Source organism: Panthera onca, chromosome B4 (assembly GCF_046562875.1).
Source record: "Panthera onca isolate mPanOnc1 chromosome B4, mPanOnc1 haplotype 2, whole genome shotgun sequence".
In the NCBI taxonomy this organism is placed as follows: domain Eukaryota; kingdom Metazoa; phylum Chordata; class Mammalia; order Carnivora; family Felidae; genus Panthera; species Panthera onca.
The window spans coordinates 48,917,645-48,931,457 of record NC_138345.1 but is presented as its reverse complement, the minus strand read 5'-3'; the positions used below and the strand labels follow the sequence as shown (position 1 = coordinate 48,931,457).

Sequence of the window (13,813 nt, the reverse complement as noted above, 5' to 3'; positions counted from 1 at the left end):
TTTCCTTTGGTAGGTTCTAAGCTTTTTATTTATTCTTGGGAATCTGCAGTTTCACCATCACATATTTAGATGTTGTCTTATTTTTGAATTACGCTACCAGGTATTTGGAATGCTTTGTCCATCTACAGATTGATGTCACTCTTCAAGTCTTGGAAGTTTTCATAATCAACTCTTGAAATATTGTGCCCATCATTTCCTCCATTCTCTTTTTCTTGAACTCTTAACCTCTTAAAGCCTCTCCCACCTTCCTACCTGAGAATTGTAAGGCAATTATAATTATAAAGCAATCACACAGTATTATCTTTGTTTACTAGCTATTTAACTGTTATCAGTATAGAATTTATCCTATCTACTGAAGTTTTTCAATTAAATTTAAATTTGATGCATTCAGATAATTTTGTCTCATCTAACCAATTAAATATTAAATTAAATAAGTGTATTTTTAATTTCTAAAACATTTATTTTATGCTTTTTTGATATTTTTGTTTAATTTCTGCCAATCTTTGCTTCATAATTTTTTAATCCCTTTAAATTGATGCAATTCTTATATTTATTTCTTTGAACATCATAGCATACTGTACGTTTGTTGTCAGATTGCTATATAAAATATAATTTGCAATGTTAGAGTTGTTGTTTTGATCTTTTTTAGCAGACATTTCTTTGTGTGTTTTGAAATGCAGGCCCTAGGCTAATTTTTTGTTTTCTTTTTGTCCCATTTCTTGTTTCCTGCTGTTGAGGCAGTTTAGCCATAGCTTTCTTTCAGCTCACCACATCCCCTAGTCTAGAAACAGAGCATACGATGTTACCTGAAATTCTTCATATTGTGGGAGATAGAGTGGCTATCACAAATTCATTCCAAATTAGAGGATAACTAGCTTGGTCCTTGATAGTAAAACTGACTGTGTGTGTTCCTTGCATCTCAAGGCCTCCATCTATAATTGTGTCACAGGCAGAAAGGATCTCTGCTCCAAGCAGAAAGCCTAGCTCAGTGCCCATCTAGTATGAAGAATTTCAATCCATATTCTATTGGAGCCCAAGATCAGGGCTGTCTTCTTTCAAATATAGAGCACAGAGGCCCCAGGGCTTCAGTGCACCTCCTTGCTTGGAGTTTCTGTTGTGTTATTCTTAGAGACAACTAACTTATTTTTGAGGCTACCAAAGTACTTATGGTTTTCTTTTTGCTTTGTGGTAGGAGTAAAGAGTGCATCACAAGCATGTATTTACTGCATTATTTTTTCTAGAAATCCTAACATTAAATGCCCATTTTTTCTTTTAATCAAAAAAATTTTAATGACATTTAATATGATTATTTTTTTCTCATTAGGTGTCCCCATAATAAAATCTGATGTTTAAATTGAAGACTGTTTTGTGTTCCTTAATTACCTTTGAATCATTCATGACAATCATGAATAAGAAGTTTCTTAAAGTTCTGTAGGTGACTATCTTAGATAGATGATGAAGAAACAAAACAAATGTGGGGCGAATACTATTTTCAAGAAAGTGGAATTAACCCTGTGCTTATGGGTAACTGCTAAGTGCTAAGAGGTGCTTCTTTCTGAGATTGCTCTGTTTTTATGGATTAAAACTAAAAGAGCTGTTGGGTCAGTGACCAGTATCCTTGCTTTTGATGTGATCAATCTAAGAATCTACCTGTTCTAACACATTCCTCTTGAGGGAAAGAAACCTGTGACTAGACCCTCGCTTCTGATGGAGAAAAAAAAAAAAAAGACTGTTCCCAGGTCCCAGGCCAGAGTTCCTAACTTATGTTTAGATGGTGATCTGGAGGGGCACCTGGGCGGCTCAGTTGGTTAAGTGTCTGGCTTTGGCTCATGTCGTGATCTCATGGTTCATCAGTTTGTGCCCCGTGTCGGGCTCTGATCCTCTGTTTCCCTTTCTCTCTGTCCCTACCCCCCGTCTCAAAAATAAACATTTAGATGGTGATTTGGAACCTAACCTGACATCTCAGCTTTATTCAAACAGGCTACTGAGGTGAGCTGGCGGCAGCAGCCTCCTGTGGTCCAAGAGTCATGGCTCCCAACACACCCATAAGCTTAGTTCAAGTCTTCACCATTTCTTTCCCAGAATATTTCAAAAGCTTTCCAAACTATTCTCCCTGCCTCAAATCTCATCTTAATTTTTTCTACTTGTTTCTGCTCAAAATCTTTAAGCCTGCAGGCTACCTGGTGCTCTCACTTTTGTCAGAATCTCTGCCTTAAACCAGTTACTTCTACCTCACTGCCTCTGCCCTGCCTAATCTGTGTTGACTCTCTTTTGCTTCCAACGCCTTAAGTAATTTTCTATTTAATGACATTGGTATTGTTTGTATTTATTGATCTTATATTAAGTGCTACACATTTTGTTAAGGAGTTTATTTTAACATTTCTCACATTACAAAATATTGACATTGTTTTACAGCACCCTCTCCCAAATCAGCAAACGTACGGCCCCCAAGACAAATCTGGCCTGCCACTTGTTTTTATATGACTTGTGAGGTAGGAATGGCCTTTACATTTTTAAATAGTTGACAAAAATTAACAGAAGAATAATTTTTCATGACACATCAAAATTACATGAAATTAAAATTTTGGTGTCTTTAAATAAAGTTTTGCTGGAACACAACCATGCTTGCTTGCTTATATACTGCCTATGGCTGCTTTTGTGCTGCAACAACAGAGTTGAATAACTGCAACAACCACAACAAAAAAACAAAATAATTATTATATAAGTCTCTACAGAAACCCCAACCACTGGGACAGATTACAGATTTAGAAACTAAGACTTAAAGAAAATAACAACCTATCTAATGCTACACATATGGTTTCTAGATTTCTTTACTTGCTTTAAAGTTCATACTTTGAACCACTACTCAAATTACCTGCTTGACAATTTGCCCATTCCAACACACGATTCAGGATTCTATGACTTGCCGCTCTGGTATAATAAGCTTTCCCCAATCAGATCTTACTATGTCATGTCTTTGCATCTGTCACCATTCCTCATCTCTCATATAAAGTCTACACTCCTTTGTAAGGTAGTCAAGGTTCTTCTCAAGTTTTCTAGCCTCTTTTCCCATCATTTTCTGGAACCATGGATGCTTGCCATCATAACTCCTTGTAATTTACAAGTGGGTCATGCTATGCAAGCCTCCATTCTTTGCAAACATGCTTCCCTTGATTCTGTTGTAACGCTTTACATTCTTTATTCATTTAGCAAATTTTCCTTAAATTTTCAATATGTGTTTCTTTTAAGGTGCCTTCCCAATGTTTCCTAGGAGAGCTGGGCAGTCTCTCTCACATAAATCTCTTACAGCATTTATATTTTTGTAATGGTTTGTCTGTTTTTCACATTACAGTATACCATCTTTCAGTGTGGGTATTTATTTATCTTTATTTTTCTAGAACATAGGATGTGACATACAGAATGTGCACAGTAAATAAAATAAAAACTCATGCATTATTTTTATTTATAATACATTATATTTGTATAATGTATGGATATATGTTTATATTTGTAGAATATATTATAAATATTATATTTGAAGAGTGTCTCTAAAGTGTTTGGCAATGTTTACAACTACTCTCTTTCAGATTTTGCTAACCCATGAGACAGGGGGATACAAATAACAATTCCCCAATTTTTAAGCAATTGTTGTCATGTATTAATGTATCTATTGAGAAGCAACTTCTCTCTAAAGTGCAGACAATATACTGAAGGTTCTCAATCAATTAAATATTAACCAGATGTCAGAGCCTAAGGGTTGTAAAATTCCTTTGAAATGGCCAACTGACTTCTTTGTGCTGATTTTTTTTTTGCCATGTTTCTCAGCTTTCTCTAAGAGCGTCAGACTCAGAACAGCTATAGACAAGTAGCAAGGGACTGTCCCAAGGCCAGTTGCTTTGTCATTGCTTATTTCATCAAGACAAGCATCTAACACACAACAAATGACTGCAACAAATATACCCTTTTATTCTCAAAAACAATGTGTCAACTCCTTGAGCAGATACTATGCATGCTTCCTAAACTTTAAAAAGAACTGCTTGTTATAAAAATAAAGATGGCAAAAAACACATCATTAACTGACAAATAATGGTAATTTTAGAGCTCAAAACTAATCTTAGTCATCATGTACTTTAATTCCCACTTTTTTTTTAAAGGAGGAAGCTGAAACCAAATGTCGCCTTTGTGCCTTAATATTTGTGCCTTAATTCCCAGTTCTTATATTCTGAACTTATTATCCCTTTTAAAATCTGGGGGGATGTAACTGAGTCTTTAAAAATGAGAAGATGAGAGATAAGAAACCATCACTAATTAATTTTTGCTCTTTAGAAATCAATGCAAATTTCCTCTTCCACTTAGGATGTAGAAAGCTACAAGTCAATGTCACACTCAACCCCCAACAAGAAGAAAAAGCGAAATAATCCACGAGATCATAACTTTTCTTGAACCTATCAGGGAAGTGAGGTTGCCAGGCAATCGAATGAACTAAATACTCAGGAATGGCAAGCCCCCTGCAGACAGGAGGGACTTTCTCACCTGTAGTAGAGCATGGCAGGAAGAGGAAGGGCCCCATTAAAGCAGGAAAGAAGACAGCAACTGAGATCTTAATGAATTCATAAGGGCTGAGTGTGTTTCCAATGACAGTTTAGAACTGCTCTGTCCAAAAGAATAGTTATTAGCCACCTGTGGCTATTTTAATCAGACTCAGAATGAATCAAAATTAAATAAAATTCAAAATCAGTGGCTACTGTACTAGACAATGCAGATATAGAATATTTCCACCACCTAAAAGTTCTAGGACAGCGCTAGTTTCAAATGATTGGGAGGCCCAGACACAAGTAGAGTCCACACTCTCTTTCTAGCTCTTATTGTGGGCTTTAATCAGGTGCTCAGGAGAATATTGAGGGTAAGAGCCTCCCCTCCCCCCAGGGGGTTGGGGTGGCACAGGTATGCAGTTGATAATTTGCTCCACTAATAGATCACATTGAAACCTTACTCAATTCCCTGGATCTTTCCTGAATACAAAGCAGAAGCCTTAAGGCACTGGGGAAGGACAGAAACAACTTTCTGTTCAAGTTCTCAGGCAAAGATACCCCCTTCTGAGGGATGGATAGAAGTGAAAGAGTCTGTTCCTGGGACAGGGGCAGAATCTCCCTTGGACCTATGATCATGCACTCATACAAAGTAGAATTCTACTACTACTGGGGAAAACACAGAAATTCCAACCCAAGTAGACTAGCTGTCAGTGTATAATGAGGGGTAGGAATGCTGACAATTTCCCAGCAGGATCACAGGATCTGCCTAAGCCTGAGGCTGGATCAGGAGAACTAAAAACCTCCCTTATGCTCACCAAAAATTTAGCACTAGTAAAAAGCAACAGCGATCCATTGTGAGAAGAGGGGCAAAATCATGGAGACCAGTGGTGTGGGTGTTCAGGACTTATCGATACTGAGGGTAGAATTGGAGCACTGAGAAATATACTCATCCACTGCTGGCAGAAAACACTGGAAAAATTTGAAATCTGTGATGAACTGAAAGTGACAATACCTTAAACCCAGCTTGCCTCAATCTCCCACACTAACAGTCTGGCAATATGGTAGATTAAAATTAAATCCAACAATATAAATACTTATGTTAAGTATAAATGCTCTAAGCGAGCACTGTCAAAATTGGTACCCACTAGCCACATACACTACTGACCACTTGACATGAGGCTAGTACAACTGAGAAGCTGAATTTAAGCTTTATTTAATTTTAGTAAACTTATCCTTAAAAGTTATATGTAAACTTTTATATTGATTATATACTGAAATAGTAATATTTTAAATGGAGTGGATTAATATTAATTAAAATGTTATTAAAATTAATTTCACCTTTTCAGAAAAATTTTTAATGTGTCTACCCCAAATTTAATATACATATATGATTAACATCCTATTTTTATTGGATACTGCTGGTCTAAACACTCTGCTTAAAATTCAGACATTTTCAGATTGGAAAAAAAAAGTACAATGCTAAGAAACCCATTTACATATAAAGACATAAGTAGGTTGAAAATAAAAGGATAAAAAAAGTATACCATGAAAAGACTTAACAGAAGAAAGCTAAAATATCTATAGTAATAGCAGACAAAATCAACTTCAACACCAAGCATATTTCTTGGGATAAAGATGGCCATTGCATATAGAAAAAAATGTCATGCCTTATTAGAGCTGGTGCTTGTGTCTCAGTCCTGTGCTCTCCCACTGCCTCCCTAAAACCCATACAGTCCACGAAGGGGGTGTTCCTTGATCAGCCGGCTCTGGTGGCTTGGGGATTTCTGTCCCTGGGCCCCACAGAACTGTAACAACTGGAGAGGCAGTTGTTGGCAGGCTCCCATCCTGAGGGCACTGCACAGGCAGTAGACTGAAACATACCACCGGTGTGTCTGTGACAAAGGTTTATTTAGTTGTCCTGGAGCTTCAGCCTGAAGGGCAGTCTTCAAGTTTGCCACACATCTACAGACTGCGCAGGGAACTTAGGTCAGGCAATTCCATTTTTGTAATCTTTCTAAGTCTTGCTACAGCTTGCTAGTACTTCCCAGAAAGGAGCTTGTATACCTGTCTGGAGCTCTGATTTTTACAACAGTTGTCCAGGGGACTCTTCCAGATCAACTGGTTTGGAAGTCAACAGGGTTTACAGTTGTGGTGCCTCAGGACTTTACATACTTGCTTACCTTAAAAGCTTCTGCCTGAGAGCATGGCTTCCAATCAGCCTGAAACTAAGTGTTTACTGAGATCCCTCCCTTTGGAACACTGACAAATCTTAGCACTCCCACCGGGATCTCCACTGACAAATCTTAGCACTCCCCTTAGCATCCAACTGGGATGCAACAAGAATAAATCAAGCTGCTTAGTTGATCACAAAGGTTCAAGAGTCAACCAAGAGCTAGGGCAAGGTTGAATGATAATGTTCTTCTCCTGACATAAGGCCACTCCTTCAAGACTGGGAGAGACAGTTGTTTTACCTAATACATAGATACAAATACAGAGAGTCAAGCAAAATGAGGAAACAGAGAAATATGTTCCAAACAAAAGAATAAAATAAAACCCCAGGAAAAAAACCCTTAATGAATGACAAGTAATTTACCTGATAAAAGGTTCAAAGTAGCCATCATGGAGATGTTCACTGGACTCAAAAGGATGAATGAACAGTGAAAATTTCAACAAAAGACATAAAAATATAAGAAATTACCAAACAGTAGTCACAGAGCTGAAGAAGGCAAGAACTGAACTGAAAAATACACCACAAGTATTCAACAGCAAACTAGATGAAATGGAAGAAAGGATCAGTAGAAAACACAGCAGTGGAACTCACCCAAACAGAGAAACAGAAGAAAAAAAAAACAATAAAAAAAAAATGAAGGCGGTTTAAGGGACCTGTAGGACTGCATCAAATAGAATAACATTTGCATTCTAGAAGTCCCAGAATGAGAAGATAGAAAGAGGCAGGAAACATATTAGAAAAATAATGGCTGAAAGCTTTCTTAACCTGAGGAAGGAAATAGACATTCAGGTCTAGAAAGCCCAGAGAGTTCCAAATAAGATGAACCCAAAGAGATGCACTCAAGATACATTATAATTAAAATGTCAAAAGTTAAAGATAAAGAGAGAATCTTAAAAGTAGCAAGAGAAGTTTCATACAAGGGAAGCCCCGTAAGACTATTAGCATATTTTTCAGCAAAAACGTTATAGACCAGAAGGGAGTGACAAATATATTCAAAGTGCTGAAAGGAAAAAAACTTCCAACCAAGAATACTCTATCTGGCAAGGTTGTCATTCACATTTGAAGGAGAACGAAAAAGTTTTCTAGATAAGCAAAAGCTAAAGGAATTCATCATCAAAAGAAAGGACATTAATTAGTTATACACACATACACACACACATAAAATTATTGTTATCATCAAAGTATGATAAAAAGAAAGGACATTAATTAGTTATATATATATATATATATATATATACACACACACACACACATATATAAAATTATTGTTATCATCAGAATATTTGGGATCTGACTAGACATTTTTCCAAAGAAGACATACAGGTGTCCAAAAGGCACATAAAAAGATGCTCAACATCACTAAGTATCAGGGAAATGCAAATCAAAACCGCCACAGGATATCACCTCACATCTGTTAGAATGGTTATTATCAAAAAGACAAGAAATAACAAGTGTTAGTAAGAATGTGAAGAAAAGGGAACTAATATGCATGGTTGGTAGGAATGTAGACTGGTGCAGCCAGTATGGAAAACAGTATGTACATTTCTCAAACAGTTAAAAATAGAGCTACCAGAGAGCTACCAGATCCAGAAATTCCACTTCTGGGTATTTATCCAAAGAAAACAAAAACAGTAATTCAAAAAGATATATGCATCTCTATGTTCATTGTGGAATTATTTATAACAGCCAGGATACGGAAACAACCTCAGCATCCATCAACAGATGAATGGATGAAGAAGATGTGGTGTATACCTATGCAGTGGAATACTACTCAGCCATAAAAAGGAGTGAATTCTTGCCATTTGCAACAACTTGGATGGAATGTGAGCATATTCTGCGAAATGAAATAAGTTAGACGGAGGAAGACAGATACTGCAGAATCCCATGTATATGAAAATCTAAAAAACAAACAAAACAAGGCAAAACTCACAGATGCAGAGAACAGAATGATGGTGGGGTGGGCAAAATTTGTGAAGGGGATCAAAAGGTACAAACTTCCAGTTATAGAATAAATAAGTTATGGGATGTAACGTATAATGTAGTGACTATAGTCAATAATATTGTACTGCATGTTTGGAAGTTGTCAAGAGAGTGAATCTTAAAAGTTCTATTGCAAGAAACAAAATCTGAGACTCAATGGTGACAATAGTAACCGGACTTGCTGTGATGATCTTGCAGTATATACAAATATCAAATCATTACGTCGTACACTTGAAACTAATATAACTTTATATGTCAAGTGATACCTGATTATAAAAAACGAAGACATGGTAATCTTAAAAGTTTAAAGATATAAAGTCAAACTTCATGCAGAGTTCAAATTATGCAGAGCATAAACTAAAAGAAGTGCAAGGAGAAACAGACAAATCCACAGATACAATTGGAGACTTTCACACACCACTATCCATTATTATTAGAACAAGTAGACAGAAAAGTAGTATGGGTAGAAGGCTTGAGCAACCAAGTTGACCTGAGATGTATCAAAACTTCACCCAACAAGTGGGTACAGAATACATCCCAAGATAGACCATATTTGCGACCATAAAATGAACTGAAACAATTTTAAAGTAATTGAAATCATATAGAGTATGCCTTTTGATCACAACAGCGTTTACCTAGAAATTAATAAAAATGTTTCTGAAAAATGTCAAACTTTTGAATATTCAACACACTTCCAAGCCCACATGTCGGAAAAGGAATCACAAAGGAAAATAAAGATATATTTTGAATAGAACTCATTGCACATGCTAAAATATCAATGAGATATTATAGAAATCTCTTACCATGTACCTACTTATCATTTACTTACTTATCAAATGTCTTTACGAACCGTTAGCTCAAGGGCTGACTGCTAGAGCTTTGTCTGATCTTGAGTGGCTGAATGCATGTTCATGAATGTTAGGTCAGCAACACTTTTATTTTGCTTTGTCTTAGTCTTTTTTTTCCTCTGCTCTTTCTCCCGTTACTTGCTCAACTACATTGAATTAATATTTATTGTTCACGTATTAAGTATAAAATTCATGCCAGGTGCTTATGAGATTGTGAAGATGAATAATGCAGGACTTCTGATTTCAAGAAATTGTATTATAGCCATTGTATACTTAGATCTGTTGCCATACCTATTAACTCTCAATTCACCTTTTTTCTGCAGCTTGTTTAAAATAGTATTTTAAAGAACAGGCAAGTTCTTCCTTTAATTCTAGTAGGTCGTAGATTTGTTCATTATATCTATAAACCTTGAAGGTCTTGGGTGTGTGCCATTCCATTCCTAATTTTTAGGATTCAATATTGATTCTGAGACTCTGCCAAGGGAAACTTTAATTAATTTCTGCCAGACATATTAAAAATATGTCTCCAAGCTTGATTCTGAGTTCTTGCTTCCTCATGTTTCTCTTTCCTTTTATCCCAAGAGAAAAATATCACGATGTTCTTTTCCTTAATTGTGGCGAAAATGATTGCATGTAGCTGACATTTAAAAAATCGCAGCCACTGGAAAATCTGCACTAAAGAACAATAAGCAAAAAGAACTCCACTGAGCCATTAAATTGCTCTAGTGATAAATTCTACCATCTTATAGATAACAGTTTTTCTTTCAACATATACCTCAACATATTCAGTAGAGCTGTATCTTACTTTGAGATTAGATATTAAAGTTCCAGAGAGTAAAGTGAAAATCACATATAGTTAAAATCACTCCTAAAAATTCCTAATATCAGCATCACTTCTTTACTTTAAGACATGGGCTACTGAAGGTTAAAATGCCAATGATTTGTTTTTCTTGGTGTTTTTCTTGGGCAGTGGAAGCCAAGGCTATTTTGAGGGCGAGGTCAAGAATAGAAACTGATAAATAATGATATCTTTTTTCTCTCTCTCTCTCTCAGCTAAAAATGTATAATTAATTTTGAGCAGGTTAAATACGAGTATAAATTCATTGTCTCAAAACTCAGATTGCTTAATATGAGAATATGTGTTCTGGAAAGAAATAGTTTAGTTATGATCATACTATTAAGTTATATAGCAAAAAATTACATGGCCCAATCATGAATCTAAAATTGTCATTCCATCTCAAAGCATGCTATTTCACTGAGTTTAAAGCAGAGTTTTTAAAAATAAAAGGGAACAGTTAAACATTATCAAATGCTGGCAAGCAGCTGTACTCTTAATATAAAGCAGAACTTTGAATTTACCTCACCTGACTTCAAGGCGATTGATCTTGACATTCTGGGCTGCCTTCCTTTCAGTGAGAGCCCCAAGAAAATATACCCCAAAAAGAAACACAAGAGGACGATATTACAAATGATGCTTACTTGTTAACACAGTGATTGATCTGGAAGGCTTGGTAACCACATTTCCATTTACCACTACCAGAGTGATTATGTAATAAAGGCCATGATAATTAGCCTTAAAGGTAACAGGAGGAGGCAAAGTGCCGTTGAATTCCTCAAATTCGAAGAAGTAATTTTTTGATTCCCCCGTTATCTTCACGACATACACAGATGATGGACTCGTGACATCTGAAGCTTCTAAAGAGACAACGATGCGATTATCATCTTGAACAGTTACGCGGAATGTTGTGGCATTCTGTTTGAGAGAAGAGAAAAAAAAGGACATGAAGGTCAAATTGAGATTATTGGCAATAAAATTATGCTGAGATCATTTTTATAAAACTAGTATTTGTGATAAGCATCACACAGGTGTTTTAGCGTTCAGGGAAAAGCAGGAAGAGAGAGATTTAACCCTCTTATGACTAATGATCTTCTCAGGCTTTCGCTTTTGATTCTTCTCCGTTGAAAAGCTGCTTTCCAGTTCATGGGTTGTGTTGTGTAATAAACACAACAAAAAAAATCGTGGAAATGAGTAAAGAATGAATGAATGAAAATCATCTTGGCACTGAACTTCCAGAGAAGTCCTTGGTTTCAGCTATTCTGGAGAAACTATATGGTTTGAAGCACTCTATTTTACGTCGGAAGGAGTAATGTCGTGGTAGTCCCAGGGAAATTCTAGAAGCATGTTGTAAGGCAGTTATTTCCTCTCTCACTTTTCACCTGTCAGTTCTGAAAATAAAGTCAGGACTGAGAATCCTGTGATAATCCTCCTCATTAAAGGTTAGCCAATCTTTAATAAGAAAAGCTGAAATGCTCTTTGAAGAAGGAACCAGACTGAGAATCACTGGGATCTGTGGGAATGGCAGCGGTTAGGGGAATGAAAACTGCTCCAAGTGTCTAGATAAATGTTTATGGACAGCATTTGAAAAGTCATTGTGTACTTGGTTTAAATATTCCTTCCTGAGTCTTTCCCGTACTGCACAGGCAGATTCAGTCCTTCTGCTCTCTGATATCAAACAAGACTCATATACTTTATACCAGTGCTGCTCCATTTTTATTTTTTAATTGTTTTATTTTTTTAAGTTTATTTATTTTGAGAGAGAGCACGTGCATGTGCACACAAGCGCATGCCCAAATGGGGGAAAGGCAGAGAGAGGGAGGGAGAGAGAGAATCCCACGTGGGCTCCGTGCTGTCATTGCAGAGCCCAATGTGGGGCTCCATCCCAGGAACTGTGAGATCATGACCCGAGCTGAGATCAAGAGTTGGATGCTTAACCGACTGAGCTACCCTGGAGCCCCACTGCTGCCTTGTTTTTAATTTATCTTCTGGGTCTGTGGGGTCCAAGGAAGTTATTTCACTGCTCTGAACCTCAGATTTCTCTTCTGTGAAAGTGGGACACAAAAACTGCTAATTCTTGTTTAGGACTTACATGGATCCAGATATGAAGCTATGTAGTCTATAAACGTGATCATCTCATTTAATATTCAAAATGACCTCATGACATAGGTATTATTTTTCAATCTCAGTTTGTAGTTAAGGAAACTGAGGCTCAGAAGGATGAAGTCACTTGCCCCAGGCCACACATCTAGTTTGGGCTCTTAAGCACTTATCACACAAGTACCAAAATTGAGTTCCATTATTGTTCCACATATTTATTTATCTTCCCCTCTTGATTTCTTTTCCTAACAATGAGTCTGACACACATACACAACTGGTAAGTCTCTGTTAAATGAATGAAAGCATTGCTGATCGCATTAATTATATGTGGACATTTGCCTCTGAGAATTAACCTAATGGTACCTCACACATTGTCAGTAGCCAAATCATGCATACAATACATATATCAGCTCCCTAAATGAGGTTAAAGTGTACCTAAAAATGTTTTTTCTTATTATTCGGATTTTTTAGAAATCTAGTGTTTACAGGTCCTAGTATTTGTAAGGAATATCTGGCCATTGACAGAAGTTTAATTCTATGTTAACATTTAGTAGATTTAATTGTGTTTATGATATTATAACCATACTAGACCCCAAATCCTCTAGGGCCAGGGGCTGTGTCTCATTGCTAGCTGCATCTGGAGTTCTAGGACCACTGCCTGGCATATGTTAGGTGCTTTGTGATCCGGTCAGTCGTAGGCAGGTCTCTCTAATATAGAACAGTCAATATGGACTGATGTTTAAAATGTACTTTTATCCATATTGTCTCTCATCCTCAGACACATGGGCAGATTTCTAAAATTGTGTTCTTTTGGTAAACATAATAAACATTTAGAAAATGGGACGCATTCATATTGCCAGTGATCCAGATGGAACTGTGACGCTAAACCAAGCATTGAATATCCAGTAACACTGAACTCTGGCTTTTATTAATTTTTGGTTATAAATACTGGTTCACCAACTCAGAAAACAGTTAAGTTTACAAACATCAGGTTCATAATGACAAGAGTTTTTTGCTGTATGTTTTGTTTATTTATTTTTGAGAGACAGAGAGAGAAAGCAGTGGGGGGGGGGGCACGAGCATCAGAAGGGCAGAGAGAGAGAGGGAGAGAGAGAATTCTAAGCAGGCTCCATGCCCAGTGCGGAACCCAACTCGGGGCACCATCTTATCTCATAATCGTGAGATCTTGATCTGAGTCAAAATCAAGAGTCGGAAACGTAACCAACTGAGCTACCCAGGACCCCTGCTCTATGTTGTAGTAGCCAATAACAAAGTTTTTGAGGTAATG

The 13,813-nt window shown here is 36.7% G+C and overlaps 1 protein-coding gene across 2 annotated transcripts in view; it reads right to left on the bottom strand.

Annotated features, from left to right (window-relative positions):
* PTPRO (protein tyrosine phosphatase receptor type O) overlaps window positions 1–13,813 on the bottom strand; it is a 239,019-nt gene that overhangs the window by 95,520 nt on the left and 129,686 nt on the right. For both annotated transcript variants that reach the window (XM_078450066.2, XM_078450067.2), the window contains exon 2: window positions 11,070–11,343. In XM_078450066.2, the coding sequence (XP_078306192.2) occupies window positions 11,070–11,343 (274 nt within the window). The remainder of the gene's footprint in view (window positions 1–11,069; window positions 11,344–13,813) is intronic.